Here is a 27816-nt window from a genome sequence, read left to right on the forward strand (position 1 = left end):
CAGCACATGTTCTGAGATTAGTAAATAAAACTTAATGTACACCCCAGACACCTTTCATACTGCTGCTTTTGTGTTGTGTCTCAGCCAAGTTATTGAGTGTGCTGGCTCTTTGAGAGGACTCAGTTTCCTTTTACTGCCTTGTTTTCCCACGGTTAAGTCTGCAGGTTTTAAAAGCTCCTGTGGGTAATGAAGCCCCATTGGTTTTCAAAGCCAGATGTTTAGGAGAACTTTTCTTCCAATGCAGACCCCTAGTGCCTGGGGTGCCTGGGGTCAGGTCTGATCCTACTTCTCTGTGCTTGTGGTGTCTCTCTCATTTTTGGTTAGTTTTGCTTGGAATTTTCTTCCCAACTATGTCTCTACCCCCTTATCGTTTTCCATGTGGTTTCTGTACAATTAACCATGGAAGGTGTGTTCTTCCAGCCTTGAGATCATTTTCAGAGTTAGTTCCATAGATGTAGTTGTTATATCACTGTGTCTGTGGGACAAGGTGAGCTAAGGATAATCCTACTCTGCCATCTTTTCTAAATACTCCCCCACCACTGTTTCCTATATCCTACTTCATTACTAGTTCAGTTTCTTTGAATGTTTTGATGTATTTCAGCAAGGATCTATGAGCAGTAAACGTGTGCACTGGTATTCTGAAAAGATCTTTGTTACTCCCTCACTTTTAATGACAGCTAGAAGATAATTTGATACTGATATCTTTCCTCAGTATACTTATTATCCACAGTCTCCACCACTTACTGTTGCTAGAAAGAAGTCCATCGTAAGTCTGCTGCTCCTTGGTAATCTATATTTTCTCTCACCCAGATTTTACATTTTTCTTTTTTTCTTTGACTTACGCTAACTATTACAAACGGTGTAAGTGTGGATTTATCGTTATTTCTTATTGTTGAAGCTGTTTCAATAGAAGGATTTGTGTCCATTAATTTTAGAAGTCTTAGCTATTATCATGGGAATACTGATTCCTTTTCTCCATCTTTTTTCTTTTTCCTTTTCCTTTTTAGAATTCCTAGTCTTTATATTTTGAACCTTCTCATTCTGTCTTCCCCACTGTTAACTTCTCTTAATATTTTCCATCTCTTCATCTCTCAGTGCTATATTCTGAAGGACTTCCTTAGATCTAACTCATTCTCCAGTTCTCTCTTCTGCTGTGTCTGGTCTACTTTTCAACATCTACATGATTTATTTCAACAACTGTATTTATGATTTCTATAACTCCTGTCTCCTGTCCCTAAATCTATGTGGTTCTTTTTCCACACTCTTGTTTTTTGTTTTTATCTTTGTTTTTTTGTTCTCTTTTGTTTTGTTTTTGCCTAATGGCTTTTACTCCTTTATTTCTTTGAACATTTAAAACACTTATTTTTAAATCACTTGCACGTCATTCTGTTATTTCTGTTGTTCTGTTATATCTGACTATCTGTGGTACCTCATCTCTTTGTGTGGTTTGCATTTTTTTTTTTTTATACTCTGAGCTTGTTTTATGTGGGAATTATTTCCTTTGGAGACCATAGGTGCCTTGGGTTGTGGAAACATCTTTACAGAACGATTTCAGATTTGCCTTACAAGAGAGGGTTGGATTTCGAGCACTATTTTGTCTCTGTGTCTCTCTGAAATACACACCATGCATTTAGAACCCCACTTGTACTTTGTGCTAGGTTTTCAAGTTTTCAGTTTCAAGTTTTCAGTCTCTTAGCTCCTGTGATCTGAGCCAGATACCAAGCTTCCCTGCTGTTCCCTGGGAACCGGCACACATATTTTTTACAATTTGTTTTACGGATGAAATGGCATTTTGTGACTCTGAACTTTATGCTGATAGCTTGGATCTAACATCCCGTTCAGTGGAAGCCTGTGTCTGAGACTTAACTTCTGACTCAGAAAGAAAATCCTCGGCCACCCAGTCATTAAGACCTTTCCTTATCTGTCTCAGTTTCCCTTTGCATCTAATTCTCTTTGCATATGATACATCTTTAGTTGTGACTTTCTTTCTCTATATCTGGCCCCTGGAGACTTTATTGATGTCTAGATGAGTTATGTGTTCTTCATATAATTCTCTGTATTGTTACGTTTTTTCAGAATTCCTGTAGGTTGAGAGTAGGGGTGGTGTGCCTTCCATATCTGTTTAAATCACCATATTTGTCAGGCATATTACTTCTCTAATGAAGAAAAAAAATAGAAAAAGTTTTAAAATGTTTAAAGCAATGTTTTATTTTAAGTAACCTTTTTGTTTCCTCCATGCTTCTCAGTGCTGAATTTGAAGAACCACATAATTATGAGGCGACAATTTCATATCTGAAACACTCTGGCAACTCCATTAACCTGTGCACCGCAAAAGAAATTGCTGATGGTAAGTCTGCTAAGCCAATTAATATTGTAACCCTGTGTGGAATGAAAATGCAGCAAAAGTGGTATTTTCCCTCTAGCTAACTATGAGTTTAAAAATTCACAGCCATGCTGGTCTACCACCTCATTTCCTCCCCTCCCCCCTTGTCTGGTCTCTTAAAAATAAATCCATTTGGGCATCACTGCTATCTCACAACTCCTAGTGCTGCCTTCTCTCTGCCCTTTCTATTCTCTCCTTCACCAATCTACTCAGATGCCTTGCCTTCTATAGATATGTGGGAGGGAAAATCAAGATAGGGCAATTCATTTTTCTTCCCTCCCCCTCCTATAGAAACTTCCTCTCTCTTCTTCTGGTGTCTTTCTTGAACTCCCCTGGTAACTCTGTGTGTGGAGAGGGAGATAACAGACTATGAGAATTAGGTCCCTGTGTTTAGTCTGAATAGCAGCAGAGAATTCATTTAATGGATCTGACCACTGGTTCAGAGCTAAGTCTTCCAGCCTCTGGTGTTGCCGACAAAGCTCAGACCTCTCTAGGAAGAAAGAGACCCTGTCAGGCAAGAAAATGAACAAGCAGGAACTCATAACATTTCTACAAGTTTCTGTGTCTTTGTTCTGCCTATAGGATCAGCCGATTCTCTATAAAAGGCACAAATATTTGTGTCAGAATGAACACTAATATTACTGAACCTATACTGTGGGCCACAGTTCTGTGGTTCTGTGTGTTCTCTGGGCTCTCTGTGTGCATCCTTGCTGATACAGCAGTTTTATTCACCCACTTTTTGAGACCGGAAACTGAGTACTAGAGATATTGAGTTGTACAGGGTCACACAAGGAATATATGGTAGAACTCTACTGTGAAACAGGCTCAGACTGCCTCTAAGATGCCTGCTCTTTGCACTGTTTTTCTGCTTCTCACTCAAGAATGTTTTTGCTTCCCTGGAGAGAGGGTTAAAGAGAGATCATCTGATTCAGCTTCTTTATTGTATGGAGAAAAGACCCAAGGCTCTGGGAGAAGTCATTTGCCTGAGGATACAGACAGAAGAGGTTTGTGGAGCAGGAGTTGGGATCCCATTGAAATTTCGCTTCCCTCCCCCAGGAAATAAAGGGTTGAAGAACCTCTTTCTGACTCTTCGACTGGGCAAAGGTTCGACTCTGCCATATGGCTTGTAAAATACTAGCCTCAAGAAAAGCAACTCCTTTCCCCTCTCGCCTCCATAAGGCAGGATTGTCCCATTCTTGCGGTGTCTGGGCACCAACATCAGAATATGGCTTCTCGAATTCTAACATTTAAAATATGAATCACCTGAGGATCTTGCTTAACATAATCTGGTTTGGTACCTCTGGGATTGGACCTGAAAGTCTTCATTTCTAACAAGTTCCCTGGTGGTGCTGATGCTGCTGGTCTACAAACCATGCTTTGAATAGAAAGGCCGTGGGCTCCATTTGGACTAAATTCCAACTGCACACCTTTCTACAAGGGCTCACAGGGCCATTTAGATGCGGCAGTCAGAGCCTATACGTTCTGTCTCTGGATACATAAGACCTTCAGAATGCCCCCCTCCCAAGTGGCTGTCTGAGGTCCTGCTTGGGTCTCGTCCCTAAGTCCCAGGACAGACTGGGCTGCAGAGAGGGCAGCTCATGGGGGGTGGTATAGGTGTGGTTTGGATGTGTGCAAGGCCCCTTGTCATGAAGGGTGAAGATGCGTATTGAAAATGAGAAGCTGGAGGCCTGCGTTTGATCTCCTCAGGCCACACATGTTCAAGGTGAACCTGCCAGGGGACATCACCTGAGGTACCCACAGAAGGAACCACTAACTCAAGCCTCTATACAGTCTTTCCCTGAGGGTTCTTTGTGTACTTCCCAAAGAGGCAGGTGTTTATGACTGAAAGAGAAAGGGCTCAGAAAATAAGTCACTGATTCAATGGAGAGTAACAGAGCATAGGATAGCAGAAAGGGAGGAAGGTGGGAGACAGGTGAGGGTGGTGAGGGTGTCCCTTGCCAGAGAGAATATCCTGCTGGGAGGTAGGAATAGACAAACCAGGGCTGAAGAAGCTGAGGAACTATAGCCCGGGGTCAAAAGGATCTTGTTACATGTCCCCACCCCTTTCCTTGTTTGTCTGTAAAGAGCCAACCAAGGTGAAGTTACCCTATGGGGGGGCGGGGGGGGGGGCGGGGAAGGAAGAGGGGAGGGGAGGAGGAGATGAGCTCTTTTACCTCCACTTGTACTTACTCATTTGACTCTTGCCCCGTTTATTTTGTTATCTTTATACCGCTTAATGATATTTGAACCTCAGTGTCTTCACCTGTAAAATGGGCATAATATTTCCTTCGTGGAGTTTTTCTGAGACTTGGGTAAAACAAGACATTTGAGGTCAAGTGGAATTGTGCTTCTGGAAAGATGGAGCATATATACTTTTCCCTATTCCCCCTGCTAAGTACAGCTAGAACAGTCAGACAGTATATGTAAAACAACCATAAGAAAACTGGAAGACTCTGAAGGTAGAAACAAGAAGGTAGACCCGCTGGAGACTGAAGACCCAAGGATGAGTAGGTGGTGAGTTCCTTGTGTTTTCTTCTTGCCTCATTTATCTCAGAGTTGGAGGTAAAGAAGTTGGCAGTCCAGAAACACCTGTGAGCACAAACAGAGGTCCAGCAAAAGCCTGTTGTGTGTAGCCAAAGGACCAGAAAAGGGGCAACCTAGGAAAAACAGAACACCTCAAGACAATAACTGTTCCTCTCCCGCCAAACGTCACAGAAAAAACTGTGGCTCCATCCTACCAGCCAATGCTGAATGGGGAGCCTAAGACACCCTCATGAGGCTGCAATACACATCCCAACAGCTCTGCTGAGGTGGTATCAGAGAAAGTCAGGTCAGAAGCTGGGACTTCCATCCCTGCCAGGAGTAAAAAACACTTCACCTACAGTGGACGTCCGTGAAGACCGTGTGGGGAGCTTGTATTCCAGTCTCCCGCCCATCAAGCAATAACAAGGTGCCCTTTCTTTTCCCTCTTGGGATGGTGTTAGAGAAAACCTAGTGGAGAGTCAGGACTTGGACAACTACCCAGCAGTAAGGATGCCAAATGGGGAATAATAGCAAGCACTCCTACCACTCCCAGCCTTATCAGCAGAAGCTGAGTGCGGAACTGGAGTGCCCAGTCCTGCCCAGCAGTCGTGAAGAACCTTTCCCTCATCTGCGTTATCAGGAGGCCAGGAAGTGGGGAACCTAGATGTGTTCCCTCAGCTGACAGAAAAGAGTCACCCCCATTTCTGCCACCAGGAAAAACCAACTAAAATAGAAGCTTCCAATAATATCCAGAGTCTCCTAACATAATACTTAAAATGCCCATGGTGTCAATAGAAAAGTACTCATCATACCAAGAGCCAGGAGAGTGTAAACTTGAATGAAAAGAGGTGATCAGTAGATGCCAACATTGAGATGACTGAAGTAGTAGAGTATTCTGACAGAGACTTTAAAGCAGTTGTTACAAAAATAGTTCAGTGTTGGGGCGCCTGGCTGGCTCAGTCTGTTGAGTGACTCAGTCCTGATTTTGGCTTGGGTCATGATCTCATGGTTTGTGGGATCAAGCCCCACTCCAGGCTCGGTGCTGATAGCGTGGAGCCTGCTTGGGATTCTCTCGCTCTCCCCCTCTTCCTCTGCCCCCCCCTTCTCTCTCTCTCTCAAGATAAAAAACATTTAAAAAATGCTTCAGTAATTATGAACATGACTGAAACACACACAAAAAATAGTTTTATTTTATTTTTGAAAGAAATGGAATGTCTCTGCAAAGAAATGGAAGATGTAAAAAAAAAAGAAACAGAAATGTTAGAAGTGAAGAATACAATAAAAAAATAAAAAGCTTACTGGATGGGCTCAGCAGCAGAATGAGGAGAATAGAAGAATCCATGAACTTGAAAGAAATGATAGAAAGTATGCAATCTGAACAGCATGGAGAAAAGCGATTGGGGGGAGGGGTGATGAACAGAGATTCAAGGACCTGTGGGACTATGACTTAAATTGTAGTACTGGAAAGATTGGGGAAAGGATGCTACTGAAGAAGTACTTGAACAAATGATAACTGAAAACTTCCCAAATTTGGTAAAAGGCATAAAAGAGTGAAGAAGCCAAGAAAACCCCAAAGAAGATAAACCTAATCGACACAAAAACATAATCAAACTTCTAAAAATAAAAAGTAAACCTCTTGAAAGTAGCAAAGAAATGATACATTACCTATAGGTGGAAAACAATTTGAATGACTGAATTTCTCCTCAGAAACCTTGAAAGCTAAAAGGAAGTGGCACAACATTTTTCAGGTGCCAGAAGAAAAGAACTATCAATCCAGAATCCTATTACCAGTGAAAATATCCTTGAAGATTGAAGGGGAAATCAAGACATTCTCAAATGAAGGAAAACTAAGAAAATTTGTTAGAGCAGACCTATCCTGAAAGAATGGCTAAAGGAAGCTTTCTAAACAGAAAAGAAATGATAAAAGGAAGGATCTTGGACCATCAGTTCAGGAGAAAAAACAATGGAAAAGAATACAAATGTGAGTAAATGTGACACACTTTTCTTCTTTTGAATTTTCTAAATTATGTTTGCTGGTTGAAGCAAAAACTGTTAACATTGTCTGATGTAGTTCTAAATGTATATAAAAGAAATATGTAAGACCATTATAAGGAAAGGGTTAAGGGATGTAAAAGGAAGTAAGGTTTCTATACTTCACATTAACTGATAAAATGTCCACACCAGTAGACTGTGATAAGTTATGTGTACATATAGTATAATCCATAGAACAACCACTAAAACAGGTATATAGTGACATATAATTTAAAAAACACTACAGATAAAAAATAATTCAAAAAAAAATGCTCAAGTAACCCATAAGAAAACAGGAAATCTCAGAAGAGCAAAAAACAGAATAAACAAAAAATAAAAAATAAAAGGCTGACTTAAGCCCTAACATATCAATGATTGCATTAATTACATTAAATGTAAATTGTCTAAATATGCCAATGAAAAGAAAGGGATTGGCAGATGTAAATTTAATCCAAGAATGTAGGTATGGCTGTATTAATAACAGATAAAGTAAACTTCAGAGCACAGAAAATTATGAGAGATTCAGAAGGACGTTATGTAATAAGAAAAGGGTCAATCCATCAAGAAGACAGAACAATCCTAAATGTGTGTTCACCGAGCTCCAGAGCTGTAATATATGTGAAGCAGAAACCAAAAGAAGAAATAGACAAATAGGCTCATAGTTTGAGACTTTAACACCCCTCTCTCCACATTGACAGAACACCTACTCAGAAAATCATTAAGGATACAGAAGAATTCAGCCACACCATCAAGCAACAAGATCTAACTGATATCTATAGAATGCACAACAGGAGCAGAATACATATACTTTAAAGCACCCTTAAACATATACAAAGATAGACTATATTCTGGCCATAAAACAAATCTCAACACATTTTGAAAACTTGAAATCATAGTGTATTTTCACAGTGTAATCAAACTGGAAATCAGTAACCAAAAGATAACAGAAAACTCTCTAAACACTTAGAACCAAAATCACACCTTCCTAAGTAATCCATGGGTCAGAAAGTTTCAAGGGTAACCAAAATATATATTGAACTTAATGAAAATGAAAATATATAAAAATCTGTGGGACATAGCCTAAGGAATGCAGAGGAGAAATTAATAGCACTAAATGTTTACACTAAAAAATAGGAAAATCTTTAAATCTAAGATCTTACCTCAACACAGAAAAAGAGAAAAATAAATCTAAAGTAAGGGGAATGAACAAAAGAAAGATTAAGAACAGAAATAAATGAAATTGAAAACAGAAAAGCAGTAGAGAAAATCAATGAAAGCAAAAGCTTGTTCCTTGAAAAGATCAATAAAATTGACAAATGTCTAGCAAGAGTAACAAAGAAACAGAGAAAGAAGACACAAATGAACGATATCAAGAATGAAACAGAGATACCATTACAAACCCTGCAGACATCAAAAGGGCAATAAGGATATTATGAACAATTCTACATGTCTAAAGTTGACAACTTGAAGAAGGAACAGTTCTACAAAAAGCTTACAGTACCTCAAGTAACCTAGTATAAATCATTTGAATAGCCCTGTGACTGCTAAGGACATTGAATCCATAATTTTAAAACTCCCCCCAAAAAGCTATAACACTGTGTCAACAATACTTGAATTAAAATTTTTAAATAAATAAATTGGTAAGTAAAAAACTAAATTCCCAAAAAAAGGCTATCTCAAAGTCTAGGGACTTTTCACTGGAAAATTCTGTCAAATGTTTAAAAATGAATTAACACCAATTCTACACAGTGTTTCCAAGAAAAATGGAAGAGGAGGAAACACTTGCTGATTCATTTTAAGAAGCTGATGTTACCCTGATACCAGACCTAGACAGAGACCACAAGAATAATACTGCAGATTAACAACTTTTGTGACTATAGTCAGAAAAATCCTTAGCAAAATATTAGAAAATAGAATTCAGCAAGATATAAAATAGAATTATACCATAATCAAATGCTGTTTATTTCAGGGATAAACCTGGTTCAATATTCAAAAATTAATGAAATCCTTATTGACAGCCTAAAGAAGAAAAATCACAATGATCTCAATCTGTGCAAAAAAAGCATTTGACTGATTCAACACCCATTATGATAACTTTTTCCTCAGAAAAAACAGGAATAGAGAGGAACTTCCTCAACTTGAAAAAAAGCATTTGCAAAAAAGCCTGCAGCTAACATGATGCCTAATGGAGAGGTGCTGAATACTTTCCCCCTGAGATTGGCAACAAGGCAAGGATGTCCACTCTTAACCGCACCTATTCAACATTTGCTAGAAGTTCTAGCCAATGCAATAAGTCAAGAAAAGGAAATGAATGGTATACAAATCAAAGAATTAAACTGTCTTTATTTGCAGATCACAGGATTGTCTAGCTAGAAAATCCCAAGGAATTTCCAAAAAAAAAAAAAAAATTCTTAGAACTGGTAAATGAATTCAATAAGGTTACAGGATACAAAATGGACATTAAAAAAATCCTATTTCTATATCCTAGCAATGGACACAATAAAATCAGAAAATTTCATAACATTTACAATTTCTCAAGGAAGAGAAATACTTAGACTTAAATCTAACAAGATGTTACAAGACCATCCCCTCTGGGGTGCATAGCTCAACACATAGCTCCAAGCCTTTCTGAGGCTTTGCCCTTTTGTATAGAACTGGGGTAAGCAGGGTTTAAGCTTTTCTAGAAGCTCTGCAGAATTGTCCTCAGAGGTCATTTAGACCAGCCATTCAGACTGTGCTTCCTGAGGAGTACTAGAAACCCTTGAGGATAACATTAATAAGAGTTCTACCCATCATTGTGGGTGATATTCGATTTAAAGGAATGAATCATGGCTGGAAGGAAGTTTGAAAGCCATTTGCTAACTGAATGACCTTGGGAAAGTAATGTCACTCTCTGGGCATCTGCTTCCTCATTAGTGAAATGTATCACTGGTGATCGCTGTACGAATTAAGTGAAATCACGCATTTACACAGTTAGCTTAGTGCCTGCTATCTGTAAGCGTAAAAACTATTAGCCACTGCTGCTTCTTGTTTCTGTATGTTACTAGTAATAGTGCTCTCACCTCCTGGTTTTCCAAGGCCACACAGAGAGTTAGCACGTGGAGAAAAAGCCAAAGGCTGTGGTCATTTTATGGTACGGGCCGTTGGAGGCTGCCAAAGACCATCTTCTGATAGGTTCCTTTTTCCCCAGCTGGGATAAAGATCTTCAGTGGAGAGAGAGGGCTCCAGTGCTGTGGGCTGCATCTTCCTGTTATGTCCTAGTCCCTTCCTAACCCCTCGGGGTACAGTCCTTTGTCCTTTATATTCCTACCTTAGGAGCAAGTTGTGATGGCAAAACTTATCATTGGGGCACCTCCACTTTGTTAAAGAGCATCGTCAGATTATGAACGCATCATTTACTCCGTGTGTACTTTTGTGTCCTAGCCTTGGCAAGTAAGATTCCTCTGAGCCTCGTTTTCCCCATCTCTAAGACAGGATAATAATATCTCCCCTCTCCCCAGGTGGCAACGAGAAGCAAGAAGATCGTGATTTATTACTTTTTTGAAAAGCAAAAAATAATAAATAAGTTAGGGGAGGGAAATTAACATTTTTGAAATTGGAAAAGCCATACTTGGGATGGGCATGGAGTAAATTGCATCATAAGCAAATATGATTGTAACATATTAATGGCTAAACAAAGGTTTTAAAGCAAGCAAAAGCAAGGTGTAATACCTTTTGATTCACAAATCAGTAAAAAGTAAAAGCGTACAGGTACTCACGTTGAAGCACATAGTATTAATCATACATAGAGAATCTTGGGTCTTTGTTCAGTAGTCACTTGTAGGCAATCCCTAAAGAAAGCCTAGGATTTCATTTCTTTTATCAATGGACTACCTGTGTAGAATGATGATGGCTTAGAAATGCAACATATTGTTTGGTCAGTTTTTTAAACAAAACCTTCAGGACCCTAGCAGCAAGAAAGAAAAGAAAAACAGGGAGAGCCCTACCTGTTATGCCCGTATATTCATTAGCAGTAGGGAAAACACTTTTATAGATGACATTTCAAGAAAGAATATTCAAATAAGCAAATTTATCAAAAAAAACCCATCACTTTTTATACAATGTCTGGTGCTCTAAGTATGTTCCATTTCTTACATCATCTCCTTTAACCTCCCCATTAACTGTGTAAGGAGGTTTCCCATTGACTACCTTTCTCAAATGAGCACACTGAGACTCAAGAAAATGAAGGAATTTGTCTGCAATCCCATAGATGGGAAGTGGCAGGACTGGGCTCTGAACCCACATTCTTGCCACTCCTTGGCGTTTGCTAATCATTAAGGTTGGGATCACATCACTCAATACGTTCCACAGAACTCTCAGAAACAATCAAAAGGAATTCCAACCTTAGCTGGTGGCCAGTCTCCTCTTTTCAAGAGGTGCTAAGGAGGGTTGCCTGGGTGGTGCAATCAGTTAAGTGTCCTACTTCAGCTCGGGTCATGATCTCGTAGTTAGTGAGATGGAGCCCTGCATGGAGCTCTGCTCTGACTGGAGCCTGCTTCAGATTCTGTGTCTCCCTCTCTCTCTGCCCCTACCCTGCCTGTGTCTGTCCATTCTCCCTCCCCTCCTCCCCCCTCAAAAATAAACAATAAAAAAAAAGATACTAAGGAAACAAAACAGTCATAGAGTAAAAACTTATAACTGTGCTATGGAGTTCATTTTGTTGAAGTTAGATTTAGGCTTTTTTTTTGGGGGGGGGGTCCTTTTTTCCCTTCCCTTCCAAGTTCCCCTTCTTATGGCTACCACGAAATTTCAGTGCTCTCTCCTAAGCTTTGGGTGCACATCTGTTTACCAAAACAGGACACTGAAAATTGTTTCAAGTGTTTTCACTGACTCTATATTCCATCCTGGAAATCCCCACAGAGATTAAAGCCCTGATCAGTGACCCTAGAGTTTCCCAAACCGTGTAGACAAAGCCTCACACAGATCCGCGTTCTGAAGGCTGAGAAAACTGAACTCTGCAGTCTTGCGTAATCGCTTGAATCCTGGGTGCTGTACGGAATGGGTGAATACACTGCCTTTGATATAATTTTTTTCATATTTATTTTAGCAACTTACGAAGTCGAAATTGAAGAACTGCAAAAGGTATTGTTTGCTCTTTTTACCAACTTTATAACTACAACAGGTATACAGAATTGATTTTAACGTATTTTGTTTTTATGAGCAAGGAGAAAAGCCTTTGCTTTTGGTTTTCCCCTGATTCCTGAGGGTTTTCCAAGACTCCAGCTGTTAAGATTCTGTAGCCTGAGGCCTGTAATAACAGAGATAGAAAATGTGGAAGGGGGAGAGAATCTGGTCCCAATCCATTCTAAGCCCCTTATCTATGGCGGCCAGCATCAACCGGCCTTTAATAACTGTCCCTTCAGAGAGAGGACTGCTGTGGCACAAGCCAAATGTGCATATCTGTGCTTTCACGAGAATGACCAGCCCTTTGAAGGCACATTTGCTGGCTCCTCGTGGGCACAGTGTAGGTGCCACCTTGGAACAGCTTGATTAGGGTTCAGGCAGAATCACTGTTGGCCTCAATCCCAGCTCCTGGCTGTGTGATCTTGAACCTCCATTTCCTCACCTGTAAAATAGAGATAATAGAAGTACCCATGGGTGCCTGGGTGGCTCAGCGGGTGAAGCATCCAACTTTGGCTCAGGTCATGATCTCGCAGTTTGTGAGTTCGAACCCCACATAGGGCTCTGTGCTGACAGCTCAGAGCCTGGAGCCGGCTGCGGATTGTGTGTCTCCCTCTCTCTCTGCCCCTCCCCTGCTCATACTCTGTCTCTCTCTCTCTGTCAAAAATAAATAATCATTTTATGGGGCGCCTGGGTGGCTCAGTTGGTTAAGCATCCGACTTTGGCTCAGGTCACGATCTCACAGTCTGTGAGTTCGAGTCCTGAGTCAGGCTCTGTGCTGACAGCTCAGAGCCTGGAGCCTCTTCAGATTCTGTGTCTTTCTCTCTCTCTCTCTCTCTCTCTCTCTCTCTCTCTCTCTCTCTCTTTCTCTGCCCCTCCCCTGCTCACACTCTGTTTCTGTCTCTCAAAAATAAATAAACATTAAAAAAAAATTTTAAATCATTTAAAAAATTTTTTAAAAAATAAAAAAGTACCAACATCTGGGGTCATTGTAGGAATGAGAATAAGGTAAATTCAGGTGAACAGTTTAATAGTAAGTGCTGGCTTCTGTTGCAGTCATGAGCCCCAGTTATGTCTGTGTAAAATGTGTATTCTCTGTAAGGACAGGAAGCATATGCCTTGTGGTTACCATATCTTCTGTAGTAGGTGCTCAGTAAATAAGGGGGTTCATCATCGCTGGGAGAACTCAGAGTAGGTAAGTGCCTGGCATACAGTAGGTGCTAACTTCATGTTGTGGGTCAGTTAAAGTTTACTCTTTTCTCATTGTCTTCATTTAGTCAAATCTTACATCTTTCTGCTTGCTTTCTTACACTTGCTGCAAAGGACTATTCCTTAGTGGGTACACTTTATAGCTAGAAAACTATAAATGATTGTTGTTCTTATTAACAAGGGTACAACCATTCTGATTTTAAAAAGTTTCCAGAAACAAGACCAAAAAAAAAACTGGCTTCAGTTATCTGGCAACATCACCAAATGATAAACTTTTCTGCACAGGTGAAATCCATAAATAGCTAGAGTTTATCCCATTCAAAATTTAAAAAGCTTGAAAGTATTTTTAACTTTTAAGTCTTAACTTAGAGACATGAATTGTGTTCACTCAGTATTCGTTTTTATTTATTTTGAGAGAGGGAGGAGGGAGGGAGGGCAGGAGAGGGAGAGAAAGCACAAGCAGGAGAGGCCCAGAGAGAAGGAGAGACAGAATCTCAGGCAGGCTCCACACCATCAGTGCAGAGCCCGATGTGGGGCTCGAACTCACGAACCGTGAGATCGTGCCGTGAGCCAATATCAAGAGTCGGATGCTTAACCCACTGCGCTACCCAGGCGCCCCTGTTGATCTCAGTATTCTTAACTGGGTGGGTGGAATCTGACTTTACCTTTTCTTGATGACGTGGAATCCTCTGGAACATAATGGACTGAGTGGGCATAGTTCACGCTCTTCTTGGTGAAATGCTTTTGGGCCCTTGTTAGGTGTTCAGAGCTAGATCCCTTCACATCCGACCACCACAAGGGTGTTTGCTGTCTCCTGTCGGACAGTTAGGATTTCTTTGTCAATACCTTTGTGTCTGGAAGGGAGTCTTTCACATGGAAAAGCATGTGCCGAGTCCTTATTGTGTGTCAGGCACTTGTGCAAATATGGGAGCACTTAATCCTCAGTGTTCCCCGCCGAGGTAGTATCTCTGCTTCATTTCCGAGGTGAGAACTCAAGGCTCAGAGAGAGAAAACAACCTGTGAGTAACGCAGCAGAGGTCCGTCTGACGTGTTATTTTACCTGCGCTGCCATCCAGTTTGTTAGAATTCTATGGAAAATAAAAACCAGTAGTCCCCGAATGAAGGCTTGTGGGGTTACCCTCAAAGGAGGGTAAATGAGCTATGAGGCTGGTCTTGGTGACAGCATTTTCGAGGCTTAGATATTTTCTGTTTTCTTCAGTATTCTTGTCTAGATTCAGAATAATGAATGAATCAGATCTGTGTGACGACTGAATAAACGAGGAGCTCTGTTGTGGTCACTGGGACGTAATTTTAACAGAGCCAAATCTAGATCATATGAGAGCTGACTTTGGATCAAGGTGGGGCACGACCAGCAAGGGAGAGTCCCCAGCATGGCTTACATACTCATTTACCACTTCTGCCCACTGAAATATTGCCCCAATATCCCAAGCACATATTTCCTCAAGTGACCAGAAAGTCTTTCCTCCACAGAGGCTTCCTGGAAAAGCATGCAGAGGACAATGAGTTCTTCTAAGCAAATTACACATTTCTTCTGGCGTGTGCCGTAGCTTTGGGGGTGCTTGTTTTCCTCTCATGGTTCCTGGAAATTTCTGTTGTCCGTGTCTGCCTTTGCTCTGTCCTCGGGCCTCACCTCATCTTTTGTTCAAGTCTCTAATGGGCTGTAACCAAACAACAAAGGCATGGTTTGGATTGATTTATGAAAATGACCAGTTTCCTCTTTATTTTCAGCCTTGGAAGAGTGGTCTCCGTGGAGAATTTAGGTGAGTTTTACCTTCAAATGGAAAAACATTTATCCAACCACTGACCCTCGGATGACTGAACTAGTTTTCCTCAATGGGCCAGCTGGGCAAACTGGCCTGGTTCAGCCTCCCTCGTGCCCCGCAAGGTGCCTGGTACAGAGAAGGTGCTCAGGGCTCCTGCACGGCCTTTGCCTCCTGCCTTGTTCTAGCCCACGCCAAACTCATCAGCAAACACTTACTGAGACCCCCAACGTCACTAGCCAGTCACTTTCTAACTGCGGGGACTGCAGCAGTGGTGCGATATGACCACTACCCTCAGGGGCTCCTGGGTTGTGGGAGTCACACAAATAGGCATAAAACGATCACGTGACTCCCCAAGACCTTAGCTTCCAAAATCCAGCGTGCTGTTTCGAGTCTCTGTGCCTTTACTCCCCAACTTGATGATCTGGCAAACATCGAGTGACCATCAGACACCCTCTCCTGTAAGAAACCTTCCTAATTCCCCTCCTTCAGAGAGAAGTACCCAGCCCCTTCCCTGTAAGGTCACAAGTTGGCGCTGACATTGCTGTATGTCGTTTATTTGCTAACATGCCAGTTCATCCTCACTCTCCTCTACCTCCTTCCCGTAGGAGCTCCTTGTGAGGAGGGCCCATGTTGTCCTGTTCTTGGTATTGCTAAAACCTCTTTTACTGGTAGGTTCAGAGCACGGTCTTGGCAAGGGCATTACCGGCCTCTTACCCGCCTCTTCAGAGTCTGTGTCTGTCACTTTTCCCCTGGAGTTATTTTTAATACATTAGGGTAAACACGGTCAGTGAACTCTGGAGAAGTATCAAAATTTTCTGACCGAGGATACGAACGCAAGCAGTGGGTCATAGGGGAAGCCCGTTTCATGTTTCTCCTTGAGTTCTGGCCTGCCTGCCTCAATTCATGGTCCCCATAATTACCCTCTAGCAGGGTGCTGGGCACTTGGTAAGCACATGTCGAATGATTCATTCAATGTTTATTGAGCTTTACCTCTGTTCAGATGCCGCTAGATTCTGAAGTACAAAAATGAATAGAATATATTCTCTGCCTTTGGTTCAAGATGGGAGTGGAGGCCAGAATGGTTGGGGGTCAGGAGCTATTTGGAGGCAGATGACCACATAAGTAGGACTTTGCAATATAATATAATCACTGCTAAGAGGTTATAGAAGCCCAGAGATGAGGCTCTGGGCCCCCTTTCTTGAAGAGTTGACAGTTGAGTTTATTCTTGAAAGACCTGTAGGAATTGGCCAGGTGAAAATGTCGGAATGTATGTTCCAGGCCCAAGGAAAAGTAGGAGCAAAGACATACTGTTCAACAGTGAGGCTGGTCCAGGAATCCACAAACAAAGATCAGGCCCGAGCATAAGGTGCAGTGTGGGAGCAGCAGGAACGAAGCCAGGGGCACATACAGAGCGGGATCCAGGAGGTTCCACGCTGTCTATTTGCCATTTAGACCAGCCCCATCCGATGGAACTATAAGGTAAACCACAGATGTCATTTAAGAGTTTTCTAGTAGCTGTATGTTAAAAAGTAAAAAGAAATAGGTGAAATTAATGTATTTCATTGATCCCAGTATGCCAAAATATTCTTTCAACATGTAATCAATACTGAGGTATTTTATAGTATTGTATTCATGCCAAGTCTTCAAGATCCAGATCTGTTTTATACTTCCAGCTCATTTTGAACCTGATACATTTCAAGTGCTCAAGAGCCACACCTGGATAGTAGTCACTATTGGATGGCACAGATTTAGACTTTATACTATAGATCGGGGGGAATTACAAGTTTCAAAGCAGGGATAATGTACCCCATTTCCTTAGAGTCTCCCTAGAACTCACAATACCGAATTGGATTTGATAACCATTTATGGAGGTCCAATTGTGTAGAAAGTACCAGACAAGGGCCTGAGGGACAGGAAGATAGGTTACAAAGGACATAATGTCAACAAGGCAGTTAATGCTTTAGGAGAAATACCAGCAGTGTGTGGTGAGAACAGGAGAATCGGGTACTTCTGACATAGCAAATGCTTCCATGAAGAAAAGTACACTGACAATTATTGAGGGCCCATTATGTGCTCTGAACAGTGCTAGGCTTTCAACATTTTTATCACATTTCATTCTCATGGTAACCGTGGAGACTGGCACTGTGACCATTCACTTATAAATGATACAATTAGATTTTTTAGACAGGTAAGTCTTAGACTTTCAGAAAGGGGGATGTTGGGGATTAGAACCCAGCCCTCCTTCACAGCCCCTGATCATCACAGAACTAGCATATGGCCTTAAAGGTGGGCGTGAGTGCTCACTTTTGAGATGCATGAAGGAAACTCCTTAAAACTCTTGCCGTTGTCGTTCAGAACAGCGCTCTCTCTGGTGCTTTTCCTCCCGTGGTGGCCCCTCTCTGATTTTCTTTGAGGGCTCCTCTCCTTCTGCCTTCCATATAATTGTGGCTGTAAATCTAGTTCACTATGCCAGAAGCAGAAGTTCTCATATGGGTGTTGATGTTCTCCAGCATTCTGTCCCTTGGTCCTCTGTCCTGGTTCTTCATGACACCGTCCACCCTGCCTCTCTTACACTCCCTCCGGTGCAGCTGCCATCTGTATTCTCGTGCATGGAGGTCATTCGTTTCCTTCGGGAATACTAAGTACCACTCTGTGCCAGGACTGTGCTATTGCCGCCATGGATTACACAGCACTAGTGCTGGGATACAGAAATCACAGAGCTCTGCCTCCTTGTAACTTGTTAGTTTACAAGGCAAAGTGAGCGAACTGGAGGCAGATCCATAGACAATGTGTTAAGCTGCAAGATGGAAGGACACATTATTGGGGCAGCAGATAAGAAGGTAGGACTGGGAGAATCAGGAAAGGATTCTTGGAGGTAAGATTCGGAGAAATTCAGACACATTGAGAACAAATTGCTGTCATGTTTTCCAGCAATAGAAGATGTGGAAGGCATGTCTGATAAGGGAAATAGTAAATAAAAAGGGAGATTTGCAGGGTACCTGGGTGATTGTCGGTTAAGCATCAGACTCTAGACTTCAGTTCAGGTCATGATCTCATGGTCGTGAGATCGAGCCCCGCGTCAGGGTCTGCGTTGACTTCACGGAGCCTGCTTGGGATCCTCTCTCTGCTCCCCCCGCCCCCCCCCCGCCCCCCGCCAAAAAAAAGAAAAAAACTTAAAAAGATAAAAGGAAGAACTGCTTGAACTAGGCTGGTAGGTTTGGGGAATGTGAGAGTCTAGAGCAAAAGTGGAGGGAAGGAGCAGAGGGAGACGAGGTTGGAAAGAAAGGTTGCAGTAAGATCACAATGGGCTTATATTTTATCCTGTAGTCATTGGCGAGTTCCTAGGGAGATTTTAAGCAGGGATTCGTTCTGGCACTGACTGGAGCAGATAGAAACTCAACGAGATGATCTAATGGGTGGCCTGATCCTCATCTTAGAAGAAGGTGGGGAGAGAAGAGGGATTATTGATGTCTGTTTAAATTCATTTTTTCCATTCATTTCATTAAAGTGGGGGGGGGGCACACTGTGATCTAAACACTCTAAACCTGACTTTTTCCCTGCTATCTCTTCACATCTAAGCCCTACACATGAAGATGAAGGTAAAAAAGAGAAGGAAAAGGAGCTGTGTGAATTGGCACCTCGAAAACCAGAAAGGGATCTACATTCAAGCCGTCTTTTCGAGGTATCCGTTTTCTAGGGTTCCGGGCCAACAGAACAGTCCAGCCATGTTGTAGGAGCAGTTCATGGAGGGACCTTTCCGAGGCTGTGACAGCAGCTGTTCAGAGTCAGAAGACGCAGTGGGTGTTGGGTGTTTTACCAAAGAAATAAACGTGACCGTAACACAGAGCTCTAGCCTTGGATTTTCCACTCAGTAGTCCTGAAGCAGGCTTTAGGAGAAGGGCTGGGACTAGTGTGGATTCAGCCAAGTGCCTTGAGGGCAAGACATAAAGGGACAGCCATTCAGGTGCTCTGCCCTGCAAAAGAAGGAGCCTGGAGGAGGGGCCTCCTTCAGGCGCGTACTCCGGCTTAAAACAACTTCCTTTCTCAGCTAGGCCATCTCATGTGGAAAAGAAAAAGAAATAATCTGTACCCAGTTATCATCTTTAGCCCCATGCTGATTCTGTCTCGCTAGTGATGATAAAAAGAAGTAATGTACGTAAAAGTGCTTGGTAAACCCTAAGCTACCATAAAAATGAAAGGTGTTGTTAGTTATTACCTGTCCGCAAATACCGCCTATATGCGTGTCTCTGTATCCATTTGACACTGTCCCCTTCAGAACGTCTGGAGTGGTCAGAGGCCTCGACAGTTGCTACCACTTCGACAGTTGTACTGCTCAGAACATTCTAAGAACCTATTTGAGATGTGCCTACCTTATGACCTCAGATCATTTCAGTTCCATCTACAGGGCTTGGGTGAATCCAACAGGTCGTCGGTGTTGTGGGCCTGGAGACCCAGGCTGACCGGGTTGTGTGTTTATAGGGTGTCACAAAGCAGCATAATTCAAGGAAGAAATAAGTCACGAATTATGAAAGGCAGGGACCAGAGTTAGGGGGGTGGCATTGCACATGAGGACGGAGAGAGGGCAAGCCCATAAGTGGGCGATGAGGCCGAGGTCAGGAAGGGGTTAATCAGGAGCATGAAAAAGGCAATAGGGGAGCAAGGTTAGGGATACCGACCGACCGCGAAAGAGCAAAAGCGGGGATTTGTTCGTCATCTGTGCTGGCTGTTTGACAAGAGCCAGGTATGGGGTCAGGCCACCACTAAAGGGACATATTCCTGCTTTCCGAGAGTGGATTTGAGTTTGGGAATAAAAAGTATTTGGATTCCGTTACATAAACATGGTGGGTGGAGTAGCAGTGGTGTTCGGGGTCAGATGTGTAAATGGTAAGTCAGTAAAAACATACATAATCTGTGGTTCAAACCGAGCCTCCTCGGAAGCATTCCCAAGGACAGCCCGAGGGGAGCCCTGCCCCACTTTATTAGGGGCCACAGCGAAGGAAGGCACGTGTATGAAACTGACTTTCTTCCCTGTCATTTTCCCCCATTAAAAACTTCATTCTTGGCTGTGTGACTTAAAAGAATGCCCCTCCTTGTACTGGCCTTTGAGTTTGCCCAGGTCCCACCAAGACCTGGGGAGACCCCATCCTTTATATCTGTTAAATACGTCAGCTTTTTCCCAGTTACTCTCAAGAGGTTATTGTCCTGGTCAAGCCTCCCGCCCACTTGGAGCCGGAAGGACCATAATCTCCTCTCCCACTGTCGTCTGACAGATGGCCAGAAATGCTGTAATTCCCCTTGGTCCTTCCAGGGCCTCTTCCTGGTAATCCATCCAGATCTTTCTGAAATGCACATCCGTTCGGGTTGCTGCCCGAGGCTCAGTGGAGCCCACAGGTGGCCTCGCCCACAAGACCCTGCATCACTCAGCCTCATTCTGTCCCATCTTTCACATCTCTTTTTTCCCCTCTTCCTTCCACTCTGCCCTCAGCGTCAGCCTCCATACTCTGGTCTGAGGACACTAACCCTTGGCCAGACCCCCGTGGCTTTGCTCGTGCTGATTTGTGCATCGGGTCTTCTTTTATCCCCTCAGTCGATGTCTTACTTACATTTTAAAATACGCTTTAATAAGACCTGCTTTGGTAGTCTTTCCCCACCCTGTCTCCCAGCCTAGAGAACTGACCTCCCCTCCTCTGCTTCCGTCTCAGTGAACAATACAACTGTAAATAGCGCTGGCCCCATGGTACCTTAATTGTTCCTGTGCATCGTCTCCGTGATCGCTGTAGAAGCCACCCTGCCCGTTGTATCAATCACCAGAACTCAGCGTTGGTGTCTGACAAACCCTGGAGGGAGGAGGGGTGAAAGGAAGTGAGGAGGAACAGAAAAATGGCAGGTGGGAAGATGAAATGTCAGGCAGAAGGAACACAGCATCCCTCGGTGGTCAAGAGAACGGGGCTCTGAGCTCAAGCCCTGCCCTGGTCGACTATTAGCTGTGAGACCAGAGGCCAGTTATTTAACCCTTCTAAACTCTTTATCGCATGGACTAATATTTTCCTAATGGGGTGTCATGGGGATGAGGTGAGATTAAATATAGGAAGAGCCTGCTTTGTCAGTGCTGTGTTTCATGCTGGTTGCCTCCAGGCGGGGGTGGGGGATGCCTCCCTGCCTGGCCTTCGGTGACCATTCAGAGGCGAGCCAAAGACATCGTATGCATCCTTGTGAAACTTAGTCTAGGGAGACTGCGTTCAGTACCATAAGAGATCATTGCCATCCGTGAGAAGTGAATGAATGAACAGCACAAGTCAGTGAAACACAGAGCAGGTAAATCCGAATTCAGCAGCACTCTCCCTGTTGCGTGCATTTAGGGGACTGCCTCTGGAGGGATGCTGGGAAGAAACAAGGTGACGAAGGTCCACGGAGGCAGCAGGAGCCCGCTGCCCGGGAAACAGGACACTGGGAGCATCATCGCTGTCCAGACAAAGCCCCGCCCCCATGACCCAAAGCTGGCCAGACACTCCTTAAGCCACGGTAAGTTGTGTTCTTCCTGGTTCTCTTCACCGTCACCACGTGATTCTAAAGTTGTGCGTGTCCACGATTGTAGATTAGTTTATAAATGTTGAACATCTGTTATGTACCGGGTAACTCGCCCTAGTGACACGGGTATGGAGATCATGGAAAGAGCACTGGATGTAGAAGGAGACCAGAGTTCAAATCTTACTGGCTATGTAAGAAATAACTTCATATTCCTGCAGTGTTGCTTCATGCATAAAAAGGGCTCATACTGTGGACCTCACAGGGGTTTTGTCAGGGCCAGATCTGACCGTATGTCACGTAATAGGTACTCAGCAAATACTTTGTGTGTCTGCCAGCTCCTGTTGTTTTTTGTGGGCCAAAATAATTGACACAGTATATCATTAGCTGACTTTATTTAGGTTGTGTTTTACTTCATGTTAGTCAAGACTCTTGATTATAGGTAACAATAATCACATCATATTGTGTTAAGCAAAAAAAAAAAAAAAAGGAGGCTCACTTTGAGGAAAGTCTGGCCATGGCGGGATCTGCGTCCACAGATAGAATACAAAGACTCAATATTACTTCTCCTCCTCTTGGCTTTTCCCCCCCCTGGCATGGCTCCATTTTCAGACAAATCCTACCCTTCCGGAGGCAAGATGGCTTCTAGCATTAACGGGCTTATACCCTATCCACTTGGGAACCCCAGGGGAACACTAGAAATTATAACCTTCTCACCCATTAGGAGAAAAGGCCCAGATCTGGGTTTACTGGCTCCGATTGGGTCACATGTCATCACTGATCCAGCCATCATGAATGGGAGCTATGATGCTGTGGTTGGCCCAGCCTGTGCCATAAACTCACCCCTGGAGCTGGGGGCAGAGTCACTTCTACCAAAACTGAGTAACTCAGATTGAAGGATTTCCCAAGCAAAAGGAAAGGGCTGTTATCGGGAAGAAAAAGAAGATAGCAGGTAGACAAAACAGATGTCTGCTCCAGCCCAATAAACCATGGCAAACCACTGACATTTCACATGTTACAAATCAGTTATGACAAGAATAAAAACACAGTGATCACGAGATGGACTCAGGGCCCCTTAAAATCTGCCTTTGGACTAGTTGGCCACATCCCTGCATTCTCTGCTTTATTCTGTATTTCCCAAGTCACGTGTTGAAATGCCCCTGTAATTTTGCCCAATCTCTGTCTGGAATTCTCTACCTCCTGATGTCCTAGGCATCCTTCAAGATCTGTCTTAAAAGTCACTTCTTGGGACGCCTGGGTGGCTCAGTCGGTTAGGCGGCTGACTTCAGTTCAGGTCATGATCTCGCGGTCTGTGGGTTCGAGCCCCGGGTCGGGCTCTGTGCTGACAGCTCAGAGCCTGGAGCCTGCTTCCGATTCTGTGTCTCCCTCTCTCTCTGCCCCTCCCCTGCATGCTCTCTGTCTCTTTCTCAAATAATAAACATTAAAGAAAAAAAATTTTTTTAAAAAGTCACTTCTTCTGAGGTCTCCCTTACTTCAGTCCATCCTCCTCTTCCCTGCTCTCCAGGGACATAATTCCTCACTCCTTTCTGATTCCATCACATGAAAACAGCAACCGAATGACATTTCCACATTAGGCTTTAGAGTGAAGCAGTTCTAGGACCCAGGACCACTGTATGCTAATCCCATAACCTTGGGAGGTTTATAGACTTTCATATGCAAATGAGAATAATACGCCTTATTTTCCAAGGCCCATTTGTCAATGCACATAAAGTATCTAGTTAGTGTGCTCAATTAGTGTTAGTTCTCTTCGTTTATTTCCTCATCTAAAAACAGAGCATCCCTTACGTTACAATTCATGGGCTATGTGTCTGTCTCCCATGGTACACGGTGGGCACCACGCGATCAGAGACCATGTGGTATTTTTTTCTGTATTTCTGCAACATGGAACAGTGTCTTGCACGCTGGAGAACCCCCGACAAAATGTTGTGAAAGGAAGGAATAAAAGAAGAAATCCAACTTCAGTGTGACTGTGGTAGATTGGACAACCTGAATAATTCTCTCGACTAAGACAAGTAAAGGTTGCATTTTTGGAAGATGTATTAAAGTATCACAGAACTGATATAAAAAGAAAGCATCCGCATATTTGCAGGAACCGGGAGCCCTGGAAGGTGAATGCCAGAGCTACACTTGGCCTGAGGGTTTTTATTGAGCTCCGAATCCCTTGAGCCCCTGTTTTGACGGAGTGTTACGCAGAGGACAGGAGCTGTATCCCGGGGCCTGCCCCGAGTGAGCTTATAATAGGAGACTCCTGTATAACGTCAGGACCTCAAAGGATTATGTCCACATAGAATGAATGAGACTCTGCCCATAGTTTAAAATGCTGTATTGTGCTCTTATAAATGTTATAAAAGGCTAGATCTCAAATGTTACGAACATGATAAATTTTTTTTTTCAAAAATAAATGTGACAACAGGGGGAAAAAAAAGACATTTCTGGTGATATTAATGACACATGAGAAAGCACAGAGTTGGCATAAAATCAAAACCATGCCTTGAGAAGTGGGTAGACTGAATTTGGAGTATAGCAAAAAAAAAAAAAAAAAAAAAAAAAGAGGAAGACAAGTTGAAGTTAATAAAAGAGTTAAAGGAGAGCCCCGAATAGGGGGCTGAAAGCTGTTTTCACGCAATTATGGACTGCCCACGAGGAGTCACTATAGATTTGAGGATTATGCCGTGAAGAAAACAGTGCAAAGAAGATTATTCTGAGTAATCTGTACATAACGCACAGGCCGCGAAAGCACAAAGGGAGTCGCTGGGTCCATTAATGGCTCTTTGCAGTACTTGTTTCAATAGCATAAAATGCTTAGTCAAGGAGAGTGGGCAGGAAAACAGAAAATTTTGAGAAGAAAAAGACAATGGCGTGTCTTTCTATACTCCTATGCAAATAGGCCTCTTGTAAAAACGAGCAATCTAAAAAAAGTATTGCTTCTTGGGGATGAAAACAAAATTAACAAAGCCTAAACCCCGGGGAGCCGAAACCAGTCCGTTTTGACCCTGATGCTGGCTGAAGGAAAAAAAAAAAAAAAAAAAAAAAAGATTCCCATGAGCTGATCGTCTTGCCCACCTGCAGTTCAAATCCCCACTACTATGTGTGTGGTCCAGAGGAAACCCAATTTAGTCTAATGTGTATCAACTTGTGAGCCCTCCCAGATCACTGCTAGAAGCACACAAAATCCTCTTTGATGCAGCCTCCTTCCATCCTAGGTTTCAAGTAATTCCACAATGTATACTTTTAAAAATTAACAGTTCATAGGTCGCAATTACTAAACACACAAGCAAACAAGTCACGGTGATTGGAGACCAGCAGAACAACAGACAACAGGAACCAACCTGAAAGATAGTACAGATATGAGAATTGTTAAATACAAAACATCATAGTAGATTTTAAAAAGTAAAAAGAATAGGAACAGGGGACAAACAATTGATAGAGATAAACAGTAATTTGATAAAGTGATATAGAAAGGGAGTGATACCAGATTAGACACGGGTGAATAGGAAATTAAGGAACTAGGAGATAGATTCAGAGAAATTATCCCAACATAGTCCGTAGGGAATGATAGGAAAGAATGAGAGGATAAGAATCCTCAAGGATAAAAGAAAAAAATTTTAAAAGTGACATCAAGTCAGAGTTCTACAAAGGGGCCTTAGAAAGAGTTGAAAGTGGAAAAAGTAAAAAGATAATGTCTCATCATTTTCTAGAATTGTGGAAAGATAATCAGTTTGTAGATGAAGAAGCCCCAAAGTTCTCAAGCAGGATAAATAAAAGAACACACTAGTTAGATCTTAAAGAAACTGAAGAATAAGAAAATATCTTCAAAGCAAACAAAGAAAAAGGTCAGTCACCCAGAAAGAAACAAGCAGGCTGACTGCTGAGTTCTCAACAAGAGTGTGTAACTTGAATACAGTGCAGCCAAAGGATCCTGAGTGTCTGTCTAGAATTGTGCAGCCCGTGCAAATGCAGGTCAACAGTGTAAGAAAAATTAAGGTATTTTCAGACAAAAAGAGACTTTTATCACCAAATGACATCTCTAAAGGAGATTCTAAAGCATATACTTCAGGCAGAAGGAAGATAATCCTGGATAGAGAATTTTGGATGCAAGAAAAAAGCTGACCAAAAATATCAACTGAAAAAAAAAGAAAAAACACCAAGAACATAAAACTGGGGAGAGGGGAAAAAATACTGAACATTAATAGCACATACTTTGAGAAGGTAACTCACAAAGCAGTCTAAGGTTTTTAATTGTAGTATTAATTTACGTTAGCCTTAGAAGAGCATAGCTAGGATATATTCATCAAAAGATACCAGAGTGAAATGGCAAGAGCAGAGTGGAAGATGTTATTTGATATACAGATATCTAGAGAGAGAGAGAGAGAGAGAGATCTGTACATATAGATATATGACAAAGGACTCAGATGGAATATATAAAGCTTCTGTGAATGTCACTGTACCCAGAAAATAAAATAAAAAAAAAAATCAGGGGCACCTGCGTGACTCAGTCGGTTAAGCATCCAACTCTTGATTTTGGCTCAGGTCGTGATTTCACAGTTCGTGAGTTTCAGCCCCATGCTGACAGTGCACAGCCCGCTTGGGATTCTTTCTTTCCGTCTTTCTCTGCCCCTTCCCCCATTTGCACATGCGTTCATGGCCCCCTCTCTCTCAAAATAAATAAATAAACTTAAGAAGAATAGAAATCAGAAAAATGAAATTAGGAAAATGCTTGAACAGGTACTTCACTCGAAGACATTCAAAAAGTAAATACATAATAAAGAGCCCTTCATTAAGTCGTGGGGAAAGTGAAATGAAACCTACAATGGGGTATCGCTACCTGCCCACCCAAAATGGCTAAAGTAAAAAGGACTAAAAATACCAAGTGTTAGTGAAGCTGTGGAGCAGCTAGAACTCTCCTACACTTGCTGGGACTGTGAACGGGGGTACTCACCTTGGAAAACCGTCTGGCAGTATCTATTAAACTCCGGCGTATGCCTATGACTGGCAACGCCGTGCCTGTTCTTGTACCAATAGAAATGCATCCTTCAGTCTACCAAGATAGATACAAGATGTTCATAGCAGAACTTTTTATAATAGCCTCACACTGGAAACTGTCCACGTGTCCATCTAAAGTACAATGAATAAATGTAGTGTATTCACACAATGGAATAGTTACGGGAAGGAACAAATTACAGCTATATGCAACAACACAGATGAATGTCACGGAGTATTGAAGTAGGCGACACCAAAGAAAACATTCTGAATGATTCCATTAATAAAAGTTCAGAAACAAGCAGAATTTACTTCATGCGTTAGGCGTTAACGATGGTGGCTACCCTTGTGAGAAGGAATGACGACCAGAACAGAGCGTGGGAGGGGCTCGGGGGGGCACTGGCAGTGTTAGGTTTTTGAAATATGTGCTCCATGCATGAATATGTTCAACTTGGGAAAAACCATTGAGCTGTACTCTTAGGATGTGTGCTTTTTCCTGTGTGTTAGAAGTAAAATTGAAAACATACTCGGGTAACTTCTAAACAAATGGAAACTTCCAAACAAATAGAAAAGAAAAAAGAATAAAGAGAAGAAATCTCAGTCAAGAAAGAGGAGGATGAAGGGGAAGAAAAAACAAATAACAAGTATGTAATGAGACACTAGATAGAAAATTTAAAATATCAGTACACTATAACTAAAAATTCAGTACAGAAAACACTTCTGTTAGAAGACCTATCTATTGAAATCATTTAATATTAAAAAATATTGGAGTGCCTTTTATGTGCCCAGCGCTGGTCCAGGGGCTGGGGGTATAGTAGTCGACAAAACTGATAAAAATTCCTATCCTCACAGAGGTTGCATTCTAATCAGAGGAGACAGATCATAAATATATAAACAATAAAATATCCACTATATGGAATGGCAGTAAATGTTACAGGGAAAAAGATAAGGCAAGGAAAGAGAATCAGGAAAGCCAAGGAGAGGTAGAAGTGGCATTTTTAAAGTGTTCATAGGTGACTTCAAAGCTGTAACATAGATGAGGAGAACCATGTGTATCTAGGATAAGAATGTTCCGGGGGAGAGGGGAGAAGGAGTGCCAATATCCTGGGGCAGGAGCCTACCGGGTGTGGGGGCAGAGCAGCCAGGAGGTGTGTGGCTGGAGCAGAGTGTGGTAGGGGATGAGGTCAGAGACATGACAAG

At 42.5% G+C, this 27816-nt stretch overlaps 1 protein-coding gene and 1 long non-coding RNA gene across 9 annotated transcripts in view; one reads left to right on the forward strand and one right to left on the reverse strand.

The window, feature by feature from the left end:
- FYB2 (FYN binding protein 2) overlaps positions 1 to 27816 on the forward strand; it is a 128927-nt gene that overhangs the window by 69134 nt on the left and 31977 nt on the right. For all 7 annotated transcript variants that reach the window (XR_009258098.1, XM_058717272.1, XM_058717273.1 and 4 more), the window contains exons 5-9: positions 2247 to 2347; positions 12024 to 12058; positions 15056 to 15087; positions 18670 to 18772; positions 21450 to 21612. Coding sequence is in view for 6 of the 7 variants with exons in the window: in XM_058717272.1 (XP_058573255.1) it covers positions 2247 to 2347; positions 12024 to 12058; positions 15056 to 15087; positions 18670 to 18772; positions 21450 to 21612 (434 nt within the window). In the remaining variant the exon portion in view is untranslated. The remainder of the gene's footprint in view (positions 1 to 2246; positions 2348 to 12023; positions 12059 to 15055; positions 15088 to 18669; positions 18773 to 21449; positions 21613 to 27816) is intronic.
- Positions 12044 to 19439, reverse strand: LOC131504675 (uncharacterized). 2 transcript variants are annotated; one of them, XR_009258100.1, is made up of 5 exons: positions 19307 to 19439; positions 17395 to 17887; positions 16399 to 16562; positions 13972 to 14985; positions 12044 to 12542 (listed from the first exon to the last, which is right to left on the reverse strand). It is a non-coding gene; the product is annotated as an uncharacterized LOC131504675 (long non-coding RNA). The 2 variants fall into 2 exon arrangements; XR_009258099.1 differs by lacking the exons at positions 12044 to 12542; positions 13972 to 14985 and having other exon boundaries at positions 16052 to 16562; positions 19307 to 19435.

Source organism: Neofelis nebulosa, chromosome 2, assembly GCF_028018385.1.
Source record: "Neofelis nebulosa isolate mNeoNeb1 chromosome 2, mNeoNeb1.pri, whole genome shotgun sequence".
In the NCBI taxonomy this organism is placed as follows: domain Eukaryota; kingdom Metazoa; phylum Chordata; class Mammalia; order Carnivora; family Felidae; genus Neofelis; species Neofelis nebulosa.